This window comes from Gymnoscopelus microlampas (assembly GCF_963454915.1).
Source record: "Gymnoscopelus microlampas genome assembly, chromosome: 2".
Taxonomy (NCBI): Eukaryota; Metazoa; Chordata; class Actinopteri; order Myctophiformes; family Myctophidae; genus Gymnoscopelus; species Gymnoscopelus microlampas.
In genome coordinates, this window is record NC_139939.1 from 60,052,322 (window position 1) to 60,070,605 (window position 18,284).

General features: G+C 40.3%; 1 protein-coding gene across 1 annotated transcript in view; it reads right to left on the reverse strand.

The window, feature by feature from the left end:
• The window catches only part of alg13 (ALG13 UDP-N-acetylglucosaminyltransferase subunit), a gene marked incomplete at both ends in the record, with an annotated part of 37,373 nt that extends 24,291 nt beyond the window's left edge, over positions 1-13,082 (reverse strand). Inside the window, 10 exons of the mRNA XM_084041342.1 lie at positions 256-320; positions 1,340-1,460; positions 1,630-1,699; positions 2,032-2,167; positions 2,486-2,567; positions 2,763-2,835; positions 4,560-4,606; positions 4,727-4,777; positions 9,352-9,435; positions 12,963-13,082. Of these exons, the coding sequence (XP_083897468.1) occupies positions 256-320; positions 1,340-1,460; positions 1,630-1,699; positions 2,032-2,167; positions 2,486-2,567; positions 2,763-2,835; positions 4,560-4,606; positions 4,727-4,777; positions 9,352-9,435; positions 12,963-13,082 (849 nt within the window). The remainder of the gene's footprint in view (positions 1-255; positions 321-1,339; positions 1,461-1,629; positions 1,700-2,031; positions 2,168-2,485; positions 2,568-2,762; positions 2,836-4,559; positions 4,607-4,726; positions 4,778-9,351; positions 9,436-12,962) is intronic.
• Between the last annotated feature and the right edge of the window lie 5,202 nt (positions 13,083-18,284).

Sequence of the window (18,284 nt, forward strand, 5' to 3'; positions counted from 1 at the left end):
TCGCAGTGCGGCGCGTTTTGAGCTTGTAGATCTGCATTTTTTTCTGTTTTTGAAATGGAATCCTGATTTTCTTTTGCTATTTTTGAATTGGAATCCTGAAAAGTATTTCATTTCAAATGCATTTAGTTATACTTATGTTAACTTTATGAACTTAAATACGAACACATTAGACATAAAAAAAGACAACAGAATGTTAATACTAGTCATTAAGCTACTAATAGAGAGAGAAAGTCATTAAAGCGGGTCAGAGATTACCTGGCACTTGTCTCCCAGAAAGTACTGTCTGCCTGCAAACACCATGTAGTCTGTCTTCTGCATCTCTGTGATGTAACACATATTATATAAACATTATTAACATTATTATTAACACCATGTAGTCTGTCTTCTGCATCTCTGTGATGTAACACATATTATATAAACATTATTAACATTATTATTAACACCATGTAGTCTGTCTTCTGCATCTCTGTGATGTAACACATATTATATAAACATTATTAACATTATTATTAACACCATGTAGTCTGTCTTCTGCATCTCTGTGATGTAACACATATTATATAAACATTATTAACATTATTATTAACACCATGTAGTCTGTCTTCTGCATCTCTGTGATGTAACACATATTATATAAACATTATTAACATTATTATTAACACCATGTAGTCTGTCTTCTGCATCTCTGTGATGTAACACATATCATATAAACATTATTAACATTATTATTAACACCATGTAGTCTGTCTTCTGCATCTCTGTGATGTAACACATATTATATAAACATTATTAACATTATTATCAGGGATGCACATAACAGGTGCACATGCGCACCCAAAATAAATAATGCGCGGCACATCAGACGACGCGAGGCGCTTTTGCGTACCAACAGCTGGGACAGGAATTTCCAAGCTTTTATTTTTTAGCAAAAATTAAAACTAAAAGCCTGGAGATTGAGGCTAGGAATTTACTTCCTGAAGCCACACTCACACAATCACGCTGAAGCACGCGTCGGCCCCATGTACAGCCATTAGGCGCAGGGGGAGGGGACGCATGCTGCACGTGATTGTGTGAGTGTTGCCTCGCATCGCCTCTCATTGCCTGCCAGCAGCGGCTGTTAGAGGCACTCGTCACCGATGATGAACGCACCGTAATGGTGCAAAATATGCCGGGAACGTCCCAATCTGGCGGATAAAAGCAGCCCCCCCCCGTTGACAAAACGGGACGGGACCATTTATTTGGTGCGCACCAAGTCACATCTCCAGGTGCTCTTCTGAGTACCTAGAAAGTTATGTGCACCCCTGATTATTATTAACATCTCTCATCTCTCTGTTTTTACCTTTGCGGGACTCGTGCCAAACGTCAAACTCCAGGTTTCGATAAAGTTCCCCATCCAAAGACTTCAACACCTTATATGGAAGAGAAAGCCTAAGAGGGGGAGGGCCTTGTTCACCCAGGGGCTGGGGGGGAGGGAGAGGGAGAGGGAGAGGGAGAGAGAGAGAGAGAGACATTGTTGGTTTTGAAAACATATGGACATTTAGAACTGTTCCATAAGAATATCAGGACTAAGGAAACAATTATGAAAAACAGCAGATCTATACATACAGGTTCACAGATCTATAAGATCACCTTATCATCTGGGGGGGATCTGGCCTTGTCGTCGGCACTTCCAATTGGCCCGCCTGAATCCCACTCCTCCCTGGAAGAAGAAAAGGAAAAAAAGAACATTGTATAATAATATTGCACAATCTCACAACAATGCGTTGCAGCGTTGTGAGCTTGTAGATCTGCTATCTACAATATGTTCTGAAAATGTTACAACATTTAGGAATGGAAACGATTTATGACGATTATATATAATATATGACGATTGAAAAAAGATTCCACCAATGGGCTCGACTCACGAGCTCGTGCACGGAGGGGACACTACTGTGCACGTGAGACGCCATCGTCAAAACAAGTGTGTGTGTGTGTGTGTGTGTGTGTGTGTGTGTGTGTGTGTGTGTGTGTGTGTGTGTGTGTGTGTGTTACCCTGCATCTCCATCGCTGCACGCCGAGGGGCTGTTTCTATAGCGACGACCTCCGACCCGGAAGGCCTCCAGGGCCTGGTGTAGCTCCGCCCCCTCCACGCCCAGGACCCGAGTGTACAACATCTCATAGAGGAGAGCTACACACACACACACACACACACACACACACACACACACACACACACACACACACACACACACACACACACACACACACACACATGATTATATGAAGATAATGTTGAAAATGGGTGAATTGCTCCTTTAATGTGTACTATTCAACATATATAAACAATGAGCCATTCTGTCTGTTCACAAGGATTTTGTAAATAAAGCTGCAATCCAAGAGAGACATACAGACAGACATGCAGACAGACAGACAGACAGACAGACACACAGACAGACAGACAGACACAGACAGACAGACAGACAGACAGGGTGTAGTTCATACTCACACTGACAGAGGGCAGCAGTGGTGGGGTAGGAGCGAGGATACACAATGTCATAGTGACCGTTGTTAGAGCAACACAGCATCAACTACAACACAGTAACCATGACAACCGTTGTTAGAGCAACACAGCATAGCATCAACTACAACAACACAGTAACCATGACAACCGTTGTTAGAGCAACACAGCATAGCATCAACTACAACACAGTAACCATGACAACCGTTGTTAGAGCAACACAGCATCAACTACAACAACACACATTTAGCGTACAAACACTCACTTTGTCCTCATAGTCGTCTTCGTTGATGACTGTAGGCTGTTTCCCAGGGTAACGGTAGATATGGAAACACCGACTGTACACACACACACACACACACACACACACACACACACACACACACACACACACACACACACACACACACACACACACACACACACACACACACACACACACACACACACACACACACACACATATACATGAGAGGAAATCCAACATCTTAAAGACAGAAATAAAGTCAACTCAAGATTTTCGTTGTGCCGTTTCCAGGAAACCAATAAACAGGAAGTGAACGGAGGCGGAAATCTTCGTTGACATGTCAGTGGTCATGTGACATGTGTTCTGTGGTCATGTGACACACAGATATAGAAACCTAGATACCTCATTGGCCTCTGCAGTTCATTGGAGCGACATGCTTGGTATGGTGACCGCCATACTTCCGGGGGGGACGGGCACTGGCCAATCACATCGCGTTAACTACTGGCCAATCACAGCGTGTCAAACTGACTAGTTGCTGCGCGGCTGCCTCTTAAGAAAAGACCCGCCCCACATGCCTCTGATTGGCCTACCGAACGCCCCCTGGTATGAAAATATGCAATATAGATGTAACCAAATATAGGTCTATGCCTACTGGATCCATAACTCCATGTCTCGCATTTGTGACAAACTTAACCGCTTGAAAATAGGTTGATAAAATGGACATAAATGCATTAGAACAGTGCTTTTCAACCTTTTTCATATCAAGGACCATTATTTATTAGGCATTTGAGCCACAGAACACCGTCTGATGAGCTTTAGCCTCTCACACCCAAAACTTAGAATATGTTGTTATCGTTGGATAAGATGCCTTCAAAACAATTCTTTACGTTCTCTACTTGTGTACCTGTATAGCGTTGGTTCTCAAAGTGGGGTCCGGGGACCCCCAGGGGTACTTAAGGGAGTTCCAGGGGGTACCCAGCTAAATGATGGACAGGAACCAAATGGACCCTTATGGGTCTGTAACTCTGAGTGTGTACAAATGGAACCAAATGGACCCTAACGGGTCCATTTGGTTCCATTTGTACACACTCAGAGTTACATTAACATTGATTTTACAATATGAATTGGGGCCCCAGAGATAGAAATGCCATTAAATGTGGGTCCGTAGCCCTAATGCATGTCAAACTGGGGGTCCTTGAAATTAAAATGGTTGAGAATCACTGCTAGAGAGCCGTAAAAATCTTCTCTTATGGGGGGGTCCCTGGCAAATCTTTTCAAATGGGGGTCCGCGGGCTAATAAGTGTCTATTTGGGGGTCCTTGGCACGAAAAAGTTTGAGAACCACTGCTGTATAGTATATAGTATATACTGTACAGTAAGTAATGCAGATGTTTAACAATTTGACTCTTGAGTGTGAAATGTTATACTCAAGATTTAAAGATCTATAAGGGTCCATTTGGTTATCAACTCTCCATCATTTAGCTGGGGACCACCTGGAACCCCCTCAAGGACCACTGGTTGAGAACCATTGCACTGAAGTCCCGGAAAAGACGCACTGTGATTGGCCAGTAGTCAACGCGCTGTGAGCGCTGCGATTGGCCAGTAGTCACTTTGAGTCTCAGTTTGCCTACGCTAAAATGGCGGCCGCGATACCAGTTGCTCCAACGAACTGCAGAGACCAATGAGGTATCTAGGTTTCTATATCTATGGTCATGTGACATGCGTTCTGTGGTCATGTGACATATGGTCATGTGACATGCGTTCTGTGGTCATGTGACATGTTGTCATGTGTTCTGTGATCATGTGATATTCTCACCTGTACAGCTGAGACAAGGCTTTGATCTCCACCTGGCCTGCTGTTTCCTGATTGGACGAAACCAAAACTAAAATCATCCGTTTTATTTCATGTAATCATCTTCCTCCTCAACACTGTGAGGTTATAGTTAACTATAAACTAATACATAAAATAAACCACTAATGTACCTTTGGATCCACCAGCCGTTCCAGATACTTCTCAAATGAACCTTCAACAAACTGAAAGACACACACACACACACACACACACACACACACAGTTATAACACAAACTCATTAAAGGGATTCTAGGCAACATTAAGCCTAAATTAAAAAAAATATTTATATGTATATATTTTGCATTTTTCCCCCTCTATCAGCCACTACATAATGATGCTGGGGTGTTTTCCTGCATTGAAACACCGTCCTCTTTCTGAAATCCGTATTTTCCCTAACGTTTATGTTTTGACATCCGGGTATCCGGCCCTGTCCGGGACGTAAATGAAACGCACGCATGTGCGCGTCCGTGTCCGTGTGAACTGTTCGAGTGAAACCAAATGGAACCGAGTGCAGCCGACAAAAATGGAACAAGCCGACATTGTTTTCTGTGGGCAGTTTCTACTTTTTACTTTTGGTTTTAAAAAGCCCTCAAACGTATTTTTTGAGGCACGGAATTTACTTTTAAGATATCGTTTGGATAGAATGTAGTTGTTTAACTTCATACATGTGGTAAATTTATCATGACAGAGCCTATTTAAAAAGAAACATTCAGAGAACCGGCAAGGGCGGGCAGTGACACGTATGTATCCGAATAAAGCAACCTATTTTCGGCATGGCACGTTCAAAAGTCCCCCTGCGTCATATTGGCTGGGAATGGGGAAAAGGAGCTGCTGATTGGCTGAAGAAGAATGAACTGCTGATTGGCTGAAGGGGTTGTCAGTCAACGGTACTAACTGTTTGACAACCGTTTTTTTTTCTTTTCTTTAATCTCTGAACTTTCCTAGAATCCCTTTAAACAATTAACTATGAACTGATTAATATCAAAACGTCTGTCTGTCTGTCTGTCTGTCTGTCTGTCTGTCTGTCTGAACCCCAATAGACCCCTTATCACATTGACTCAACCTGTGGGTTGGGATCCCCAGGGGGGTCACCAAGTGATTTTTGGGGTGTCTCCAGATCATTAGCTTGATAGTTTTCTCACTCAACAGTAAACAAACCAACATACAGTATAAGTGTATACATACAGGGTATCTGCACATTTATAAAGTGGCAATTTAATGACTTTTAATACCGTTTTAATACAGCTAAATAATACAAGAAAAAATTCCCCATTTCTGCATCAAAGGTAATCAACAAACTATACTATCACAATATTTCAAACATTGGCCAGATTGTGAAATATTACCTGAGAGAGAGGCAAAAACTTTGAAAATAGCAGATCTACAAACTTAGTGTGAGCTTGTAGATCTGCTGTTTTCACAATATTTATCTGGGGAAAAGAGTCAAACTAAACGTAATGCCTCAACTCCTACAATTCCCAGTGCTTGTCAGGGTGGGGGGTACACAGTTGAAATATGATGTTTTGGGGGTCCCTAGTTCAAATATGATTTTTTTGAGGGGGTCCCCAGTGCAAATATGATTTTTGGGGGGGTTCCACAGAGTTTTTTTTTTGGGGAGGGGGGGGGGGTCCCCAGTTCAAACATGATTTTCTTTTGGGGTCTCCAGAAGAAAAACATAATATTTTGGGGGTTTCTTTTTCTAAACGCACATGTATTTGTGCGTTTGGGCATTTCAGCCAACGGATAAATAAGTGAAGGTTTTCCAAAACATCCGATTCAGTGGATCTGTGTAAACATGTAAACCGGAGAATTTGAGAAACGATGATGTCACCGCTCATTCACACATGGTCATCCTCAAACCTCTGTAGTCGACCATCGTGAGAGCAAAGAATGTGAGCGCAATACTGTGTGCCCGGGTTCTCCTCAGTGGCTGGGGACGCGCGGACACGCACGTGCACACGTTGGGCAGGCACGTGTCAGAATGTATATTATTTGTGCTCGCGCGACGGCCGTGTGTGTGTTCGCGACGGGGGACAGCTCTGGCCGCATGAGGATGTACCGTGGTGTGTGTGTGTGTGCGTGTTGGTGACGGGGGACGGCTCCGGCTGTTAGATCTGTATATGCGCGGGTGTTTGTGTGTGTTCTGTGCCTCCACCACGCGGCGACGGGGTGTGTGTTGTACACACTACAGAGTACAAACTCACTTTCCATCCCTGATAAACTGTCTGTTCACAGCGCATAAGCCAAACTGCACACTTTGGGTGATCATATCCCCTACGGGTATGGTCTAGTTATAATAATAAATAGAGAGAGAGAGCAACACTTACAGTCTATGAAACAAGGCTCGCTCATTTATGAAGAAAGAACGTCATCACTGATAACATGACAGACAGACAGAGGTGGAAATAGTACTGAAATGTTTTACTTAAGTAAAAGTATCAATACTGCACCGTAGAAATACTATGTTACAAGTAAAAGTCTGGGTAATCAAAATGTACTTGAGTAAAAGGACAAAAGTATTGGCATCAAAATAAATTAAAGTACCAAAAGTAGAGAGTAGGCTGTACTCATTATGCAGAATGTCACGTTTCACAAGGCATCATATTCATATATATATATAAAATGTATAAAAACAACTTTTGAAAATAGCAGATCTACAAGTTCACAACGCGTCGCGACACGTTGTGAACTTGTAGACAAGGGCGCCGATACCGTGGGTGCCTCGGGGCTGAAGCACCCACCTGAAATGAGGAGCACCCACTGGGTGCTGGTCCCAAAAAAAAAAAAAATATATATATATATATAGTATATATATATATATATATATTTTATTTTTTTATTTTTTATTTTTTCAAAATCAGTAGTGGTGGGTGCCCGGATTTACAGTACCATAACCATTACAGTAGCTACTAGCTGTCTAACTCGGAGATCCACTCATTGGTGGGGGGGGGGCCGCGCGCGAGTATGAGGGGGGGGGGGGTGCACGCGCTCATACTCGCAGTCAACGCGCAGCCGCTCGTACTTGCAGCGCGCTCCCATTTGTTTACGTTTTGCCGGCTCTAGATAGTCTTCATCTAGCAGGTAAATTAACACAAAGTTCACAAACTAAGAGAGAGAGGCTTGCCTTTACTGCACTAATAGCAAGATGAAGCCACCAGCACCTTCAGCAAAGAAGAGATTCACCCAGCAGAAACTACATTTCTTCAAACCCGCCGAGCACAGTCAGATCCGCCGCGGCGAGCAGCAGCGGTAGCCGTGCCCGTGACCCGGCCAACAGTGAGGAGGAGGAGGAGGAGGAAGCGGAGGATTATAGGATAGCACAGCCAGCTCCGCTGCTGGTGGTGGTCGTGGTCGGTAAAGTCATGAGTGAGTCTGAGTTGACATTCATTGTTGTAAAATCATACCAGTGCCACTGTACTATTGGCAAACTGTTAATAAAGTACCCAAAGAAAAAGAATGCCTTTTCTTTCGGCCGCGGGTGGGGGGGCGGGGGAGTTTAAACATACTCAGTTCAGAGTAAATTTTGTGTACTGTATAAACCGAATTAACCAAAATAAAGTTACAAAACCCCCCCAAAAAAGTTAATTATCCGACCCAAACCCGCAAAATTGTGCGCGCGTGCATGTGTGGCAGGTTGGGCACCCGCAGGTGTTTATAAATATCGGCGCCCTTGCTTGTAGATCTGCCATTTTCAAATAGCCAAAGTTTATAGAGGGGCTGAAGTGGTTAAAGGTAGGGTAAGTGATTTTCTTTGGTTAAAATAAGTGTTAAATAGCTCTATATTATGATAGTACTCATTGCTATAGAGTGTTTATGTATTTTCTGTTTATTAAAGAGCTGGAGAGACGGGGAGACTCCTGTTACTGAACAAACACTCTATAGCAATGATTACTATCAGAATATAGTGCTTTAACCTTTTAACACAATACTTTTTGTTTTAACACAAAAATATCACTTACCCTACCTTTAATGTATGTTTTGTAATAATAATCAAAATCTACAAAGTAACTAAAGTTTTCAAATAATTGTAATGGAGTAAAGTCGTGGTGGACTGGACGACGAAATCAACACTGTCAACTCTGATCTGTAAACCTACACATCTAACACTAACAACTCTGATCTGTAAACCTACACACCTAACACTAACAACTCTGATCTGTAAACCTACACACCTAACACTAACAACTCTGATCTGTAAACCTACACACCTAACACTAACAACTCTGATCTGTAAACCTACACACCTAACACTAACAACTCTGATCTGTAAACCTACACACCTAACACTATTAACAACTCTGATCTGTAAACCTACACACCTAACACTAACAACTCTGATCTGTAAACCTACACACCTAACACTAACAACTCTGATCTGTAAACCTACACACCTAACACTAACAACTCTGATCTGTAAACCTACACACCTAACACTAACAACTCTGATCTGTAAACCTACACACCTAACACTAACAACTCTGATCTGTAAACCTACACACCTAACACTATTAACAACTCTGATCTGTAAACCTACACGCCTATGTTTAAACCATAAAAACAACCATTTCTCTTGTGAGAAACCAGGAACCAGTTAAAAACACACAGGTTTAGTGAATGTACACACATATACAGGTTTAATGAAAGCACACACACACACACACACACACACACACACACACACACACACACACACACACACACACACACACACACACACACACACACACACACACACACACTCTTGTGGAGACTCACTGGTTCAAAGTTGGCACGGTTGGCGCTCATGAAGTTGGCACACGCCCGGCGGATCTTCAGGTGGTAGCTCTGAGAGTAGTACAACTGGAGAAACACACACAAAGTACACACATCCTTTATTACTCGAGTAAAAATATCAATACCACGTTATCAGTTATGAGTGAAAGGCCTGCGTTCGAAAAAGTCGTCAAACCTTTTTCAAAAAATAACCGAGTACAAGTCGCCAAACCTTTGTGTGATATTAGCAACTTATTTACATTAACCACTTCAACCCTCGCACCCCTATTCTGGGGGCAACATTGGCCGAAAATAGCCAATCTACAAGCTCACATTGCCTCAGAGCAAGGTTTGGTCTATCCAACATGTTAATGGAAAATATCAAGAGTAAACAAATAAACATGAATTTACACTGATGACAGCGCTGTCCAACAAGTCTATAAAGCTACCTATGAAATGTATGAAAAACGCTTCTGAAGTTCTGACTCAAGTTTTAAATCATTGTCGAAGAGTAAACATGGAAATACTGTATTAAATGTACGGTACCTCAACTTAGTTACTTTACATCACAGCTAACCAGAACAATTCAAAATAAACAACGGACATGCAACACGTTGTGAGCTTCAGTTATTATTATATATCAGTTACTTATTTTTGACGAGTTTGATGAGTCTTTTCAAAACGCTCCCCCCTTCCCCTTTTTTATTTAGGAATAAGGTTAGGTTTAGACATAGTTTTACTGAGGTTAAGGTTAGGAATAAGGTTAGGTTTAGACATAGTTTTACTGAGGTTAAGGTTAGGAATAAGGTTAGTTTTAGACATAGTTTTACTGAGGTTAAGGTTAGGAATAAGGTTAGGTTTAGACATAGTTTAATGAGGTTAAGGTTAGGAATCAAGTTAGGTTTAGACATAGTTTAATGATGTTAAGGTTAGGAATAAGGTTAGGTTTAGACATAGTTTTACTGAGGTTAAGGTTAGGAATAAGGTTAGTTTTAGACATAGTTTTACTGAGGTTAAGGTTAGGAATAAGGTTAGGTTTAGACATAGTTTAATGAGGTTAAGGTTAGGAATAAAGTTAGGTTTAGACATAGTTTAATGATGTTAAGGTTAGGAATAAGGTTAGGTTTAGACATAGTTTTACTGAGGTTAAGGTTAGGAATAAGGTTAGGTTTAGACATAGTTTTACTGAGGTTAAGGTTAGGAATAAGGTTAGGTTTGAATGAATCTGGGTCCCTGACATGACCATGTTGGTAGATAAACTGTAGTGGGTCTCAAAGTGTGGTTCAGGGATCCTTAGGGTACCTTGAGGCGGGGGTTTCTACATGGACCCTCTGAGTGTACAAAAGGAACCAAATGGACCCTTACAGGTCTGTAACTCTGAGAGTGTACAAATGGAACCAAATGGACCCTAAGGGTCCATTTGGTTCCATTTGTACACTCTCAGTTATGGAGGTCCTTGAAATAAATCAAGCAGTGACGTTGTCTATAACTCCGTCACAACTATGTGTTGACAATGTTTTCATTTCATTTATTTATTTCGAACATATTAAAAATATAAACGAGAAAGACAAAAGGAGGAAAAAAAGGAAAAAAATAGATTAAATAACGGCACCAAAGTTATTTTAACATCATCCTGTGTTAACCTTTCATACTGCGTCATATGACCGGATATATGACCTGGCACAAAACACTTCCAAAAACAGGGGTCCCAAGAGCCAATTAAAGCTGGGGGAGGGGGGGCACCTTCACTTAATGCGGCCCGCAGGTTAATTTCAGAATATCATAATATCACATTTTCAATGCTCTCTCCTGATTGGCTTAAATGTTGTCACCATACCTGAAAATGTACTATATTGTGTTTACTAAAGAGCTGGAGAGACCCCTGTGACCCAACAAATGCTCTGTAGCAATGATTACTATCAAAATATAGAACTTTAACCTTTTAACAAAACCAAAAAAATAAAAAATAAATATCACTTACCCTACCTTTAACATAAGTATAACTAATATGCATTTGGAATTAAACGAAAATGTAACTTTTCAGGATTCCAATTCAAAAATAGCAAAAATAGCAGATCTACAAGCTCAAAACGCGTCGCACTGCGACGCGTTTTGAGCTTGTAGATCTGCTATTTTTGCTACTTTTGTGTGACATACATAGAATTGCAAAGTACGGTATTAATGTACGAAAAAAAGTTATAATACAGAGATAAGATGTGTCTGCCCTCTGACAGTATATGTAATGTGTTCCTCTGGAGTGAGTGTGTAAATATAGTGGCCCTCTACATCAGTGGTTCTCAACCAGTGGTCCGGGGACCACCAGTGGTCCTTGAGGGAGTTCGAGGGAGTCCCAAGCTAAATGATGGATAGGAACCAAATGGACCCTTATGGGTCTGAAACTCTCAGAGTGTACAAATGGAACCAAATGGACCCGTTAGTGTCCATTTGGTTCCATTTGTACATTTGTACACTTTCAGACTATTCAGAGTTACATTAACATTGATTTTATAATATAAATTGGGGTCCCAGAGATAGAAATGCCATTAAATGGGGGTCTGTAGCCTAATGCATGTTAAACTGGGGGTCCTTGAAATTAAAATGGTTGAGAATCACTGCTAGAGCCATAAAAATCGTCTCTTATTGGGGGTCCCTGGCGTATCTTTTCAAATAGGGGTCCGCGGGCTAATAAGTGTCAATTTGGGGGTCCTTGACATGAAAAAGTTTGAGAACCACTCATCAAAGTTGCATCATCAACCCTGAAATAAACAATATAGCTGCGTCACATCTAACTGCGTCACATGTCTGAGGAGCTTAATAGTAAGTTAGTAAGTTAGTTATAGTTAGTGCTGGTTAGTTATAGTCTATCTACACATTAATGTAACGTTTAAACTGCTTCCTACACGACGCCCTAACTTTATCTTAACATTTAATCACAAATGCAATTATATTTAATTTGATTTAAACCTCTTTCATTGATGTTATAATGAATGAATTAACGTGTCTGTTCAGAAACATCTCTAAACAGACAGGACATCTTTCTGTGCAGACCTTAAACGTGAACTTAAACCTGGTGTTTGCACTTTCTCCCTTTATGCTCCATACATCTACATAAACGTTCATATTTATAATATAAAGTAATGACCTCATGGTCACGGATGTTATGATACTATACGGGTCCTCAAAAGTATCCGTATCTTCATTAATGTCCAATAAAAAAAGCATTTTAATTTGATCGGTGGACATTTTCTCCATACGCGACCCTATCGGTTGGGAGGTGTAATTGCACTCCGATACATTATAACTCATGAGAAAATGGCCGCCGATCGGATTAAAAGGCTTTTTTATTGAACAACAGTGAAGATACGGGTCCTTCTGAGGAACCGTACATGATTGTAACATCCGTGACCATGAGGCCAGCATTTTATATTAGAAATATGAACGTTTATGTAGATGTACGGGGCGGGCTGTCAATGGAGAAAGTGCAAACAACAGGTTGAAGTTCCGTTTCAGGGCTATAGTTCAGAAACAGCTTCCTATACAGACCCAGACTGGACAGATACGTATTAACAGTGGTGTAAAACATAATACATATTAATACTAATAATATACATTACCTGTTCAGAAACAGCTCTAAACAGACATGAAGCATCCCTCGCCATCATCTTTCTATACAGACCCAGGCTGGACAGATACTCATCCATGTTCACAAAATACTTCTTCAGTCCTTTCTGCATCATCATGCTGTCCTGTGTGAACATGTGTGTGTATGACAAATACACTTCAATGTTAACATGTGTGTGTGTTTGTGTGAGAAATACACTTTAATGATCAATAACACGGCGATAATTAAAGCAACAACTTTCTCTAAAGGTGTTTGTTTGCACCGTATCTGCGGGGCGGCTTGGCTGCAGACACACCTGTTCCTAATCAAGCTCTGCCCCGCAGCCTTCAGTGAGGCCTCTCTAACGCTCTGTTAGGACACGATGCTGTTCATTCTCCATGGACTCAAAGTAAACCTCCTCTACCTGCGAGGTCTCCGACTTTTACTACCAAGATAAAGGCAACGATTTCGCTACTCGTCAAAACAAAAGGCTGGTTTTGTGTTGTTAGAAGTCTATTCTCCAGGGTGGGCAGCCTTTCGGGACCCCACCTTCTCAGTATAATACACTTTTTTGGGGGCAGAAATTACAATTTGTCTGCCAGATGGATTTGCTCCGCTGCGCCCCCTACCGATCTGGTCGATATAAATTACCGGTGACCAGATCTGTAGGGGGCGCAGTAGAGCGAATACAATAATATCCATCTGCCCCATAAAGTGTATTATACAGAGAAGATGAGGTGCTGAGACGTTTCCCACCGTAGATAATAGTCTTCTAACAACACAAACCAGCCTTTGTTTTGATGAGTAGTAGAATCGTTGTCTTTATTTTCACTAAAGTTGGAGACCTCGCACGGTAGTGGACTTTTCAGTCAATGTGAATAGCAGAGCTGCTGACAGAGCGTCTGGACCAGAACTGGTCCTGATGAAGACACACAGCTGGTCCTCATGAAGCTTAATTAAGGCAGAGCTTCTCAGTCTTCTCATGTCAAGGCCATCAGTCGTATGAAGTAACTAAGTACATTTACTCAAGTACTGTGCTTATAAGTACACTTTTGAGGTATTTATTTTTACTTTACTGGAGTCATTTTCCAATGTTCAGTTACTTTTACTTCTACTCAGTGGTGTAGGCCTAAAGTAACTAAGTACATTTACTCAACTACTGCGCTAGAGTGCTTTTCAAAACATTTAGAAAAAAATGTACAGATTGTACCAAGCTGCACAAGCTTGTAGATCTGCTATTTTTTATCTATAAAATATGTTTAAAGTGGTTAAAACGATTGTGATGCTGTAGTAACTTATTATGGAGGCCAGGGACCCCCTGGAATTATTCAATATTTTCCAAACATTTTTTAGAGTAAAAAAAGAATAATTAAAACAAGTAACTCAGAATTGTACTCAATACAGTACTTGAGTACATGTACTTAGTTACTTTGCTAAATAAATATATAGATAAATAATACAAAATAAATTCCAAATAAATAAAATACATCATAAATAATAATAAATAATACTTAATAGCTCAGTTCACTCTAAGAAGATCAAACCATGTCACTGAACCACCGCTAGAGGGAGACACTTCCCCTCTACGAGGCTGCATCCAGGTGTTACACCAAAAATGGTTTCTGGATGTTTTCAGGTCACTTATTATTTATTATTACTTTCTGACGATGGTTGTGGAAAATAAATGGCAAATAAATGGTAGGTGCTTTCCTATTTTCAAAGCCCAAAAACAAAAGGGCATTTTTATGTTTTTATTTTTATGTTTATTTTATTCTGATATGAAATAAAAGATTATATATGCTTTGCTCAGCATTCTATCTACACACAGGCCTGTGACTGTCACTGTATCTCAATGTATTTCAACATATCAGCGACAGCGATATTTAAAACATGAATAGCCTTAAAATATGAATAGTCATAAAAGCATTGTTGAAAAGCTTTCCCCCACAATAACAAAAAAACAGAAAATACACTAGCATTGAGCCTTGAGGGACTCCGGAGGCCACCCATTTAGGGTTTAAGCTTATTTTTAACTCTATGGGTTTAAGGAGTTAATTATCTCTCGCGAGTCACGGGATTCCACAGAGTCACCAATGTGAGCGTAACGCAGCGAACAGACAGGGTGGCAGCAGGGAAGCATCGACAGTCTGAGTGACCAGGACCAGACCGGCCACCTTTAAACACACATCTATACTCTAACAATATATGTATATATATATATATATATAAATATTTATACCACCAAGAGGAGTTTATTAAGTTATCATTTAATCAACTTAAAAGATGGCAGATTCCACCACACCCAGTGATGAGGTGAACTCTGCCTCCCTGCTCAAACAGAAGACTGCTACAGGTATGAAATATGAATATTAATCAATATTAATGAATATAATGAAGACTGTATGAAATATTAATATTAATGAATATGAATCAATATAATGAACAAAGAGAAGACTGCTACAGGTATGAAATATGAATATTAATGAATATTAATCAATATTAATGAATATAATGAACAAAGAGAAGACTGCTACAGGTATGAAATATGAATATTAATGAATATTAATCAATATTAATGAATATAATGAACAAAGAGAAGACTGCTACAGGTATGAAATATAAATTAAACTATGGAAAATAGCAGATTTAGAAGCTCACAATGTTTCAATGTGCGAAGTGTTGTGAACTTGTAGATCTACTATTTTCCCTACTTTTTGACCATGGTGCTTTGGAGCACAAAATAGGGCTGAAGTAGTTGATTGATTATTTTCTTTTTTTTCCCTTTTTTAGCACTTAATTCTGGCAACCCTATTTTGAGCTTGTTATTTATAGGTGAAAATATTCAAAATAACTTGTTCTTTTTTTCAAACGGATCTACAAGCTCACAATGTGGCACGTCGCTATGAGTTGTGAGCTTGTAGATCTGCTATTTTCAAATGAGCTTAAAGTGTAAAGGGAAAAAAGGTGCTTTCCGATTATTCGATTCATTTGAAAAGTAATCAATACAACAATCACCTAATATAATCCATAGTAGATCTAATGAAAGTTCATATTTATACTATAGAGTATTATATAAAACAATATAAAACCTCACAAAAGACATTTCTGTGTCTCATTGGTTGATGTTCAGACACCTGCCTACCAGTGACATCATCGATGGAGAACACAAGCTAATAGAACCTGTTCTGTTCTACCAGCAACACGTTGAGAGCTTGTAGATCGGATATTTTTGAATGTTCTATATTTGAATCTATGTTGTTTTTTTTGTTTTGTTTTTTCAAATTGATCATGAAATCAATAATGGGTGATTATAAGACTCTGTATTTATGATGTATCTTTATTGTATTACAGTGTTACTGTAAATAAAGGTACATATTGTATCCCATAGTCATAGTAAATAAAGGTACATATTGTATCCTATAGTCATAGTAAATAAAGGTACATATTGTATCCTATAGTCATAGTAAATAAAGGTACATATTGTATCCTATAGTCATAGTAAATAAAGGTACATATTGTATCCTATAGTCATAGTAAATAAAGGTACATATTGTATCCTATAGTCATAGTAAATAAAGGTACATATTGTATCCTATAGTCATAGTAAATAAAGGTACATATTGTATCCTATAGTCATAGTAAATAAAGGTACATATTTAGGTACAAAGGGGCCTTGTTGTGTATTTGTCAGCTAAGCTCTTTTAAAGGACTTAGTGTTGAAACTGGCTTAGTGTGCCTCTGTGTGTGTGTGTGTGTGTGTGTGTGTGTGTGTGTGTGTGTGTGTGTGTGTGTGTGTGTGTGTGTGTGTGTGTGTGTGTGTGTGTGTGTGTGTGTGTGTGTGTGTGTGTGTTTTCGTGCATAGTTTCCGTGCATAGTTCCATCGTATTTCCATGGAAAAAAAAGAAAGGGAAGAAGAGGGGGGGGGGGGGGGGGCAAGGGGGAAAGGAGATCAAACAGGTTATCTACATATTTACACATGGTACCTGACATAAGATATAAAGGTGTGTGAACAGACGTATACTTGATGATATACTTATGGACGTTAGTTAAGGTGCTAAAAAAAAAAACTAGAAAAAGTACCAGATAAGTGCTCCTCGGAGCACAGGTCTCCGCCAGGTCAGGTAGGTTATTGTGGCCGCCTGGTGGCGCTATAACAGGCCAATGTGAAAAGGGTGGCATTTCTTCTTAGGCCTTTCACGGCAATTGGACACTGCATTCATGATTTGAGGCATTTTGTTCCAAAAATGTGTTTTGCTAAATTAGACCTGCTGGTGGCGCTATAACAGGCCAATGTGAAAAGGGTTTTCCTCGGCCTAGTGGGAATGTGCGTGTGAAATTTCACGGAAATCGCAAGCTGTGTTCATGATTTGAGGCATTTTGTTCAAAACGGAGCAATCCTGCAAACTTTGGAAGCCAACCTTAGCCAATGAGGAAAATCGAACAGATCCGTGTTGATCACATGACTATAGAGATACTGTCTACCGATTTGCATGATGTTTGGATAAAATCTGTAGGAGTAATTTAAAAAAAAAGGGGTTTGCCCATGTAAAAAATGTGGGGCAGAGGTTCTGAATTGGCATCGAGGGAGTGTGTGTGCACAGTTTCGCATCGACCGGGCCAACGGTGCCGGAGATTAGCTGCTAACGAACGGACAGGACGGACGGACAGGGTGCAAAACATACTCTGGCCATGCCTTTCGGCCTGGCGGAGACAAAAAGACAAAAGTCAGTGTGTTGTACATGGGATTAAGGTGCAAAATGTCAGTGTGTGTCGACCGCATAATCCACATAAAGTAGACTGACACACTGGTATAATCCACATACAGTAGACTGACACACTGGTATAATCCACAGGTAGGTGGATTCTAAGGAAGAGCAAAGGTCTGTCATCAGAATGCTGAACAAGGCTCATGCCTTGTTCAGCAGCTTGACGGCAGCCTGGTGAAAGCTGTTCCAGAACGTGGTGGTGCTGCTCTTGATACTGCGGTAGGCCCACTTGCCGTGGTCGTTGTAGGGGTTTGAACAGTTTGTGACTTGGGTGGTGCTTGTCCTTGATGATAAACAAGGAATTGTAGAGGATCAAATAGAATCACTTCTCGGTTATTGCATCGTCTATTTCTCACTTCAAATGTTTTCAAAAACATTCTTGAGAGCAACGTTTAGTTGTAAATGACATTGTTTGTTTGTTTACATGGCTGTCATGTTGGATAAAGCATAAAACCAAGCAGCGCAGGTTGATATGAGCAGGTGTTCTGAGTCTCTGATTAGACAGCGGTCTGTTATAGAGCTCATCGGTCATTATCCAGAAATAATGACCGATGACTGACCAATCAGAA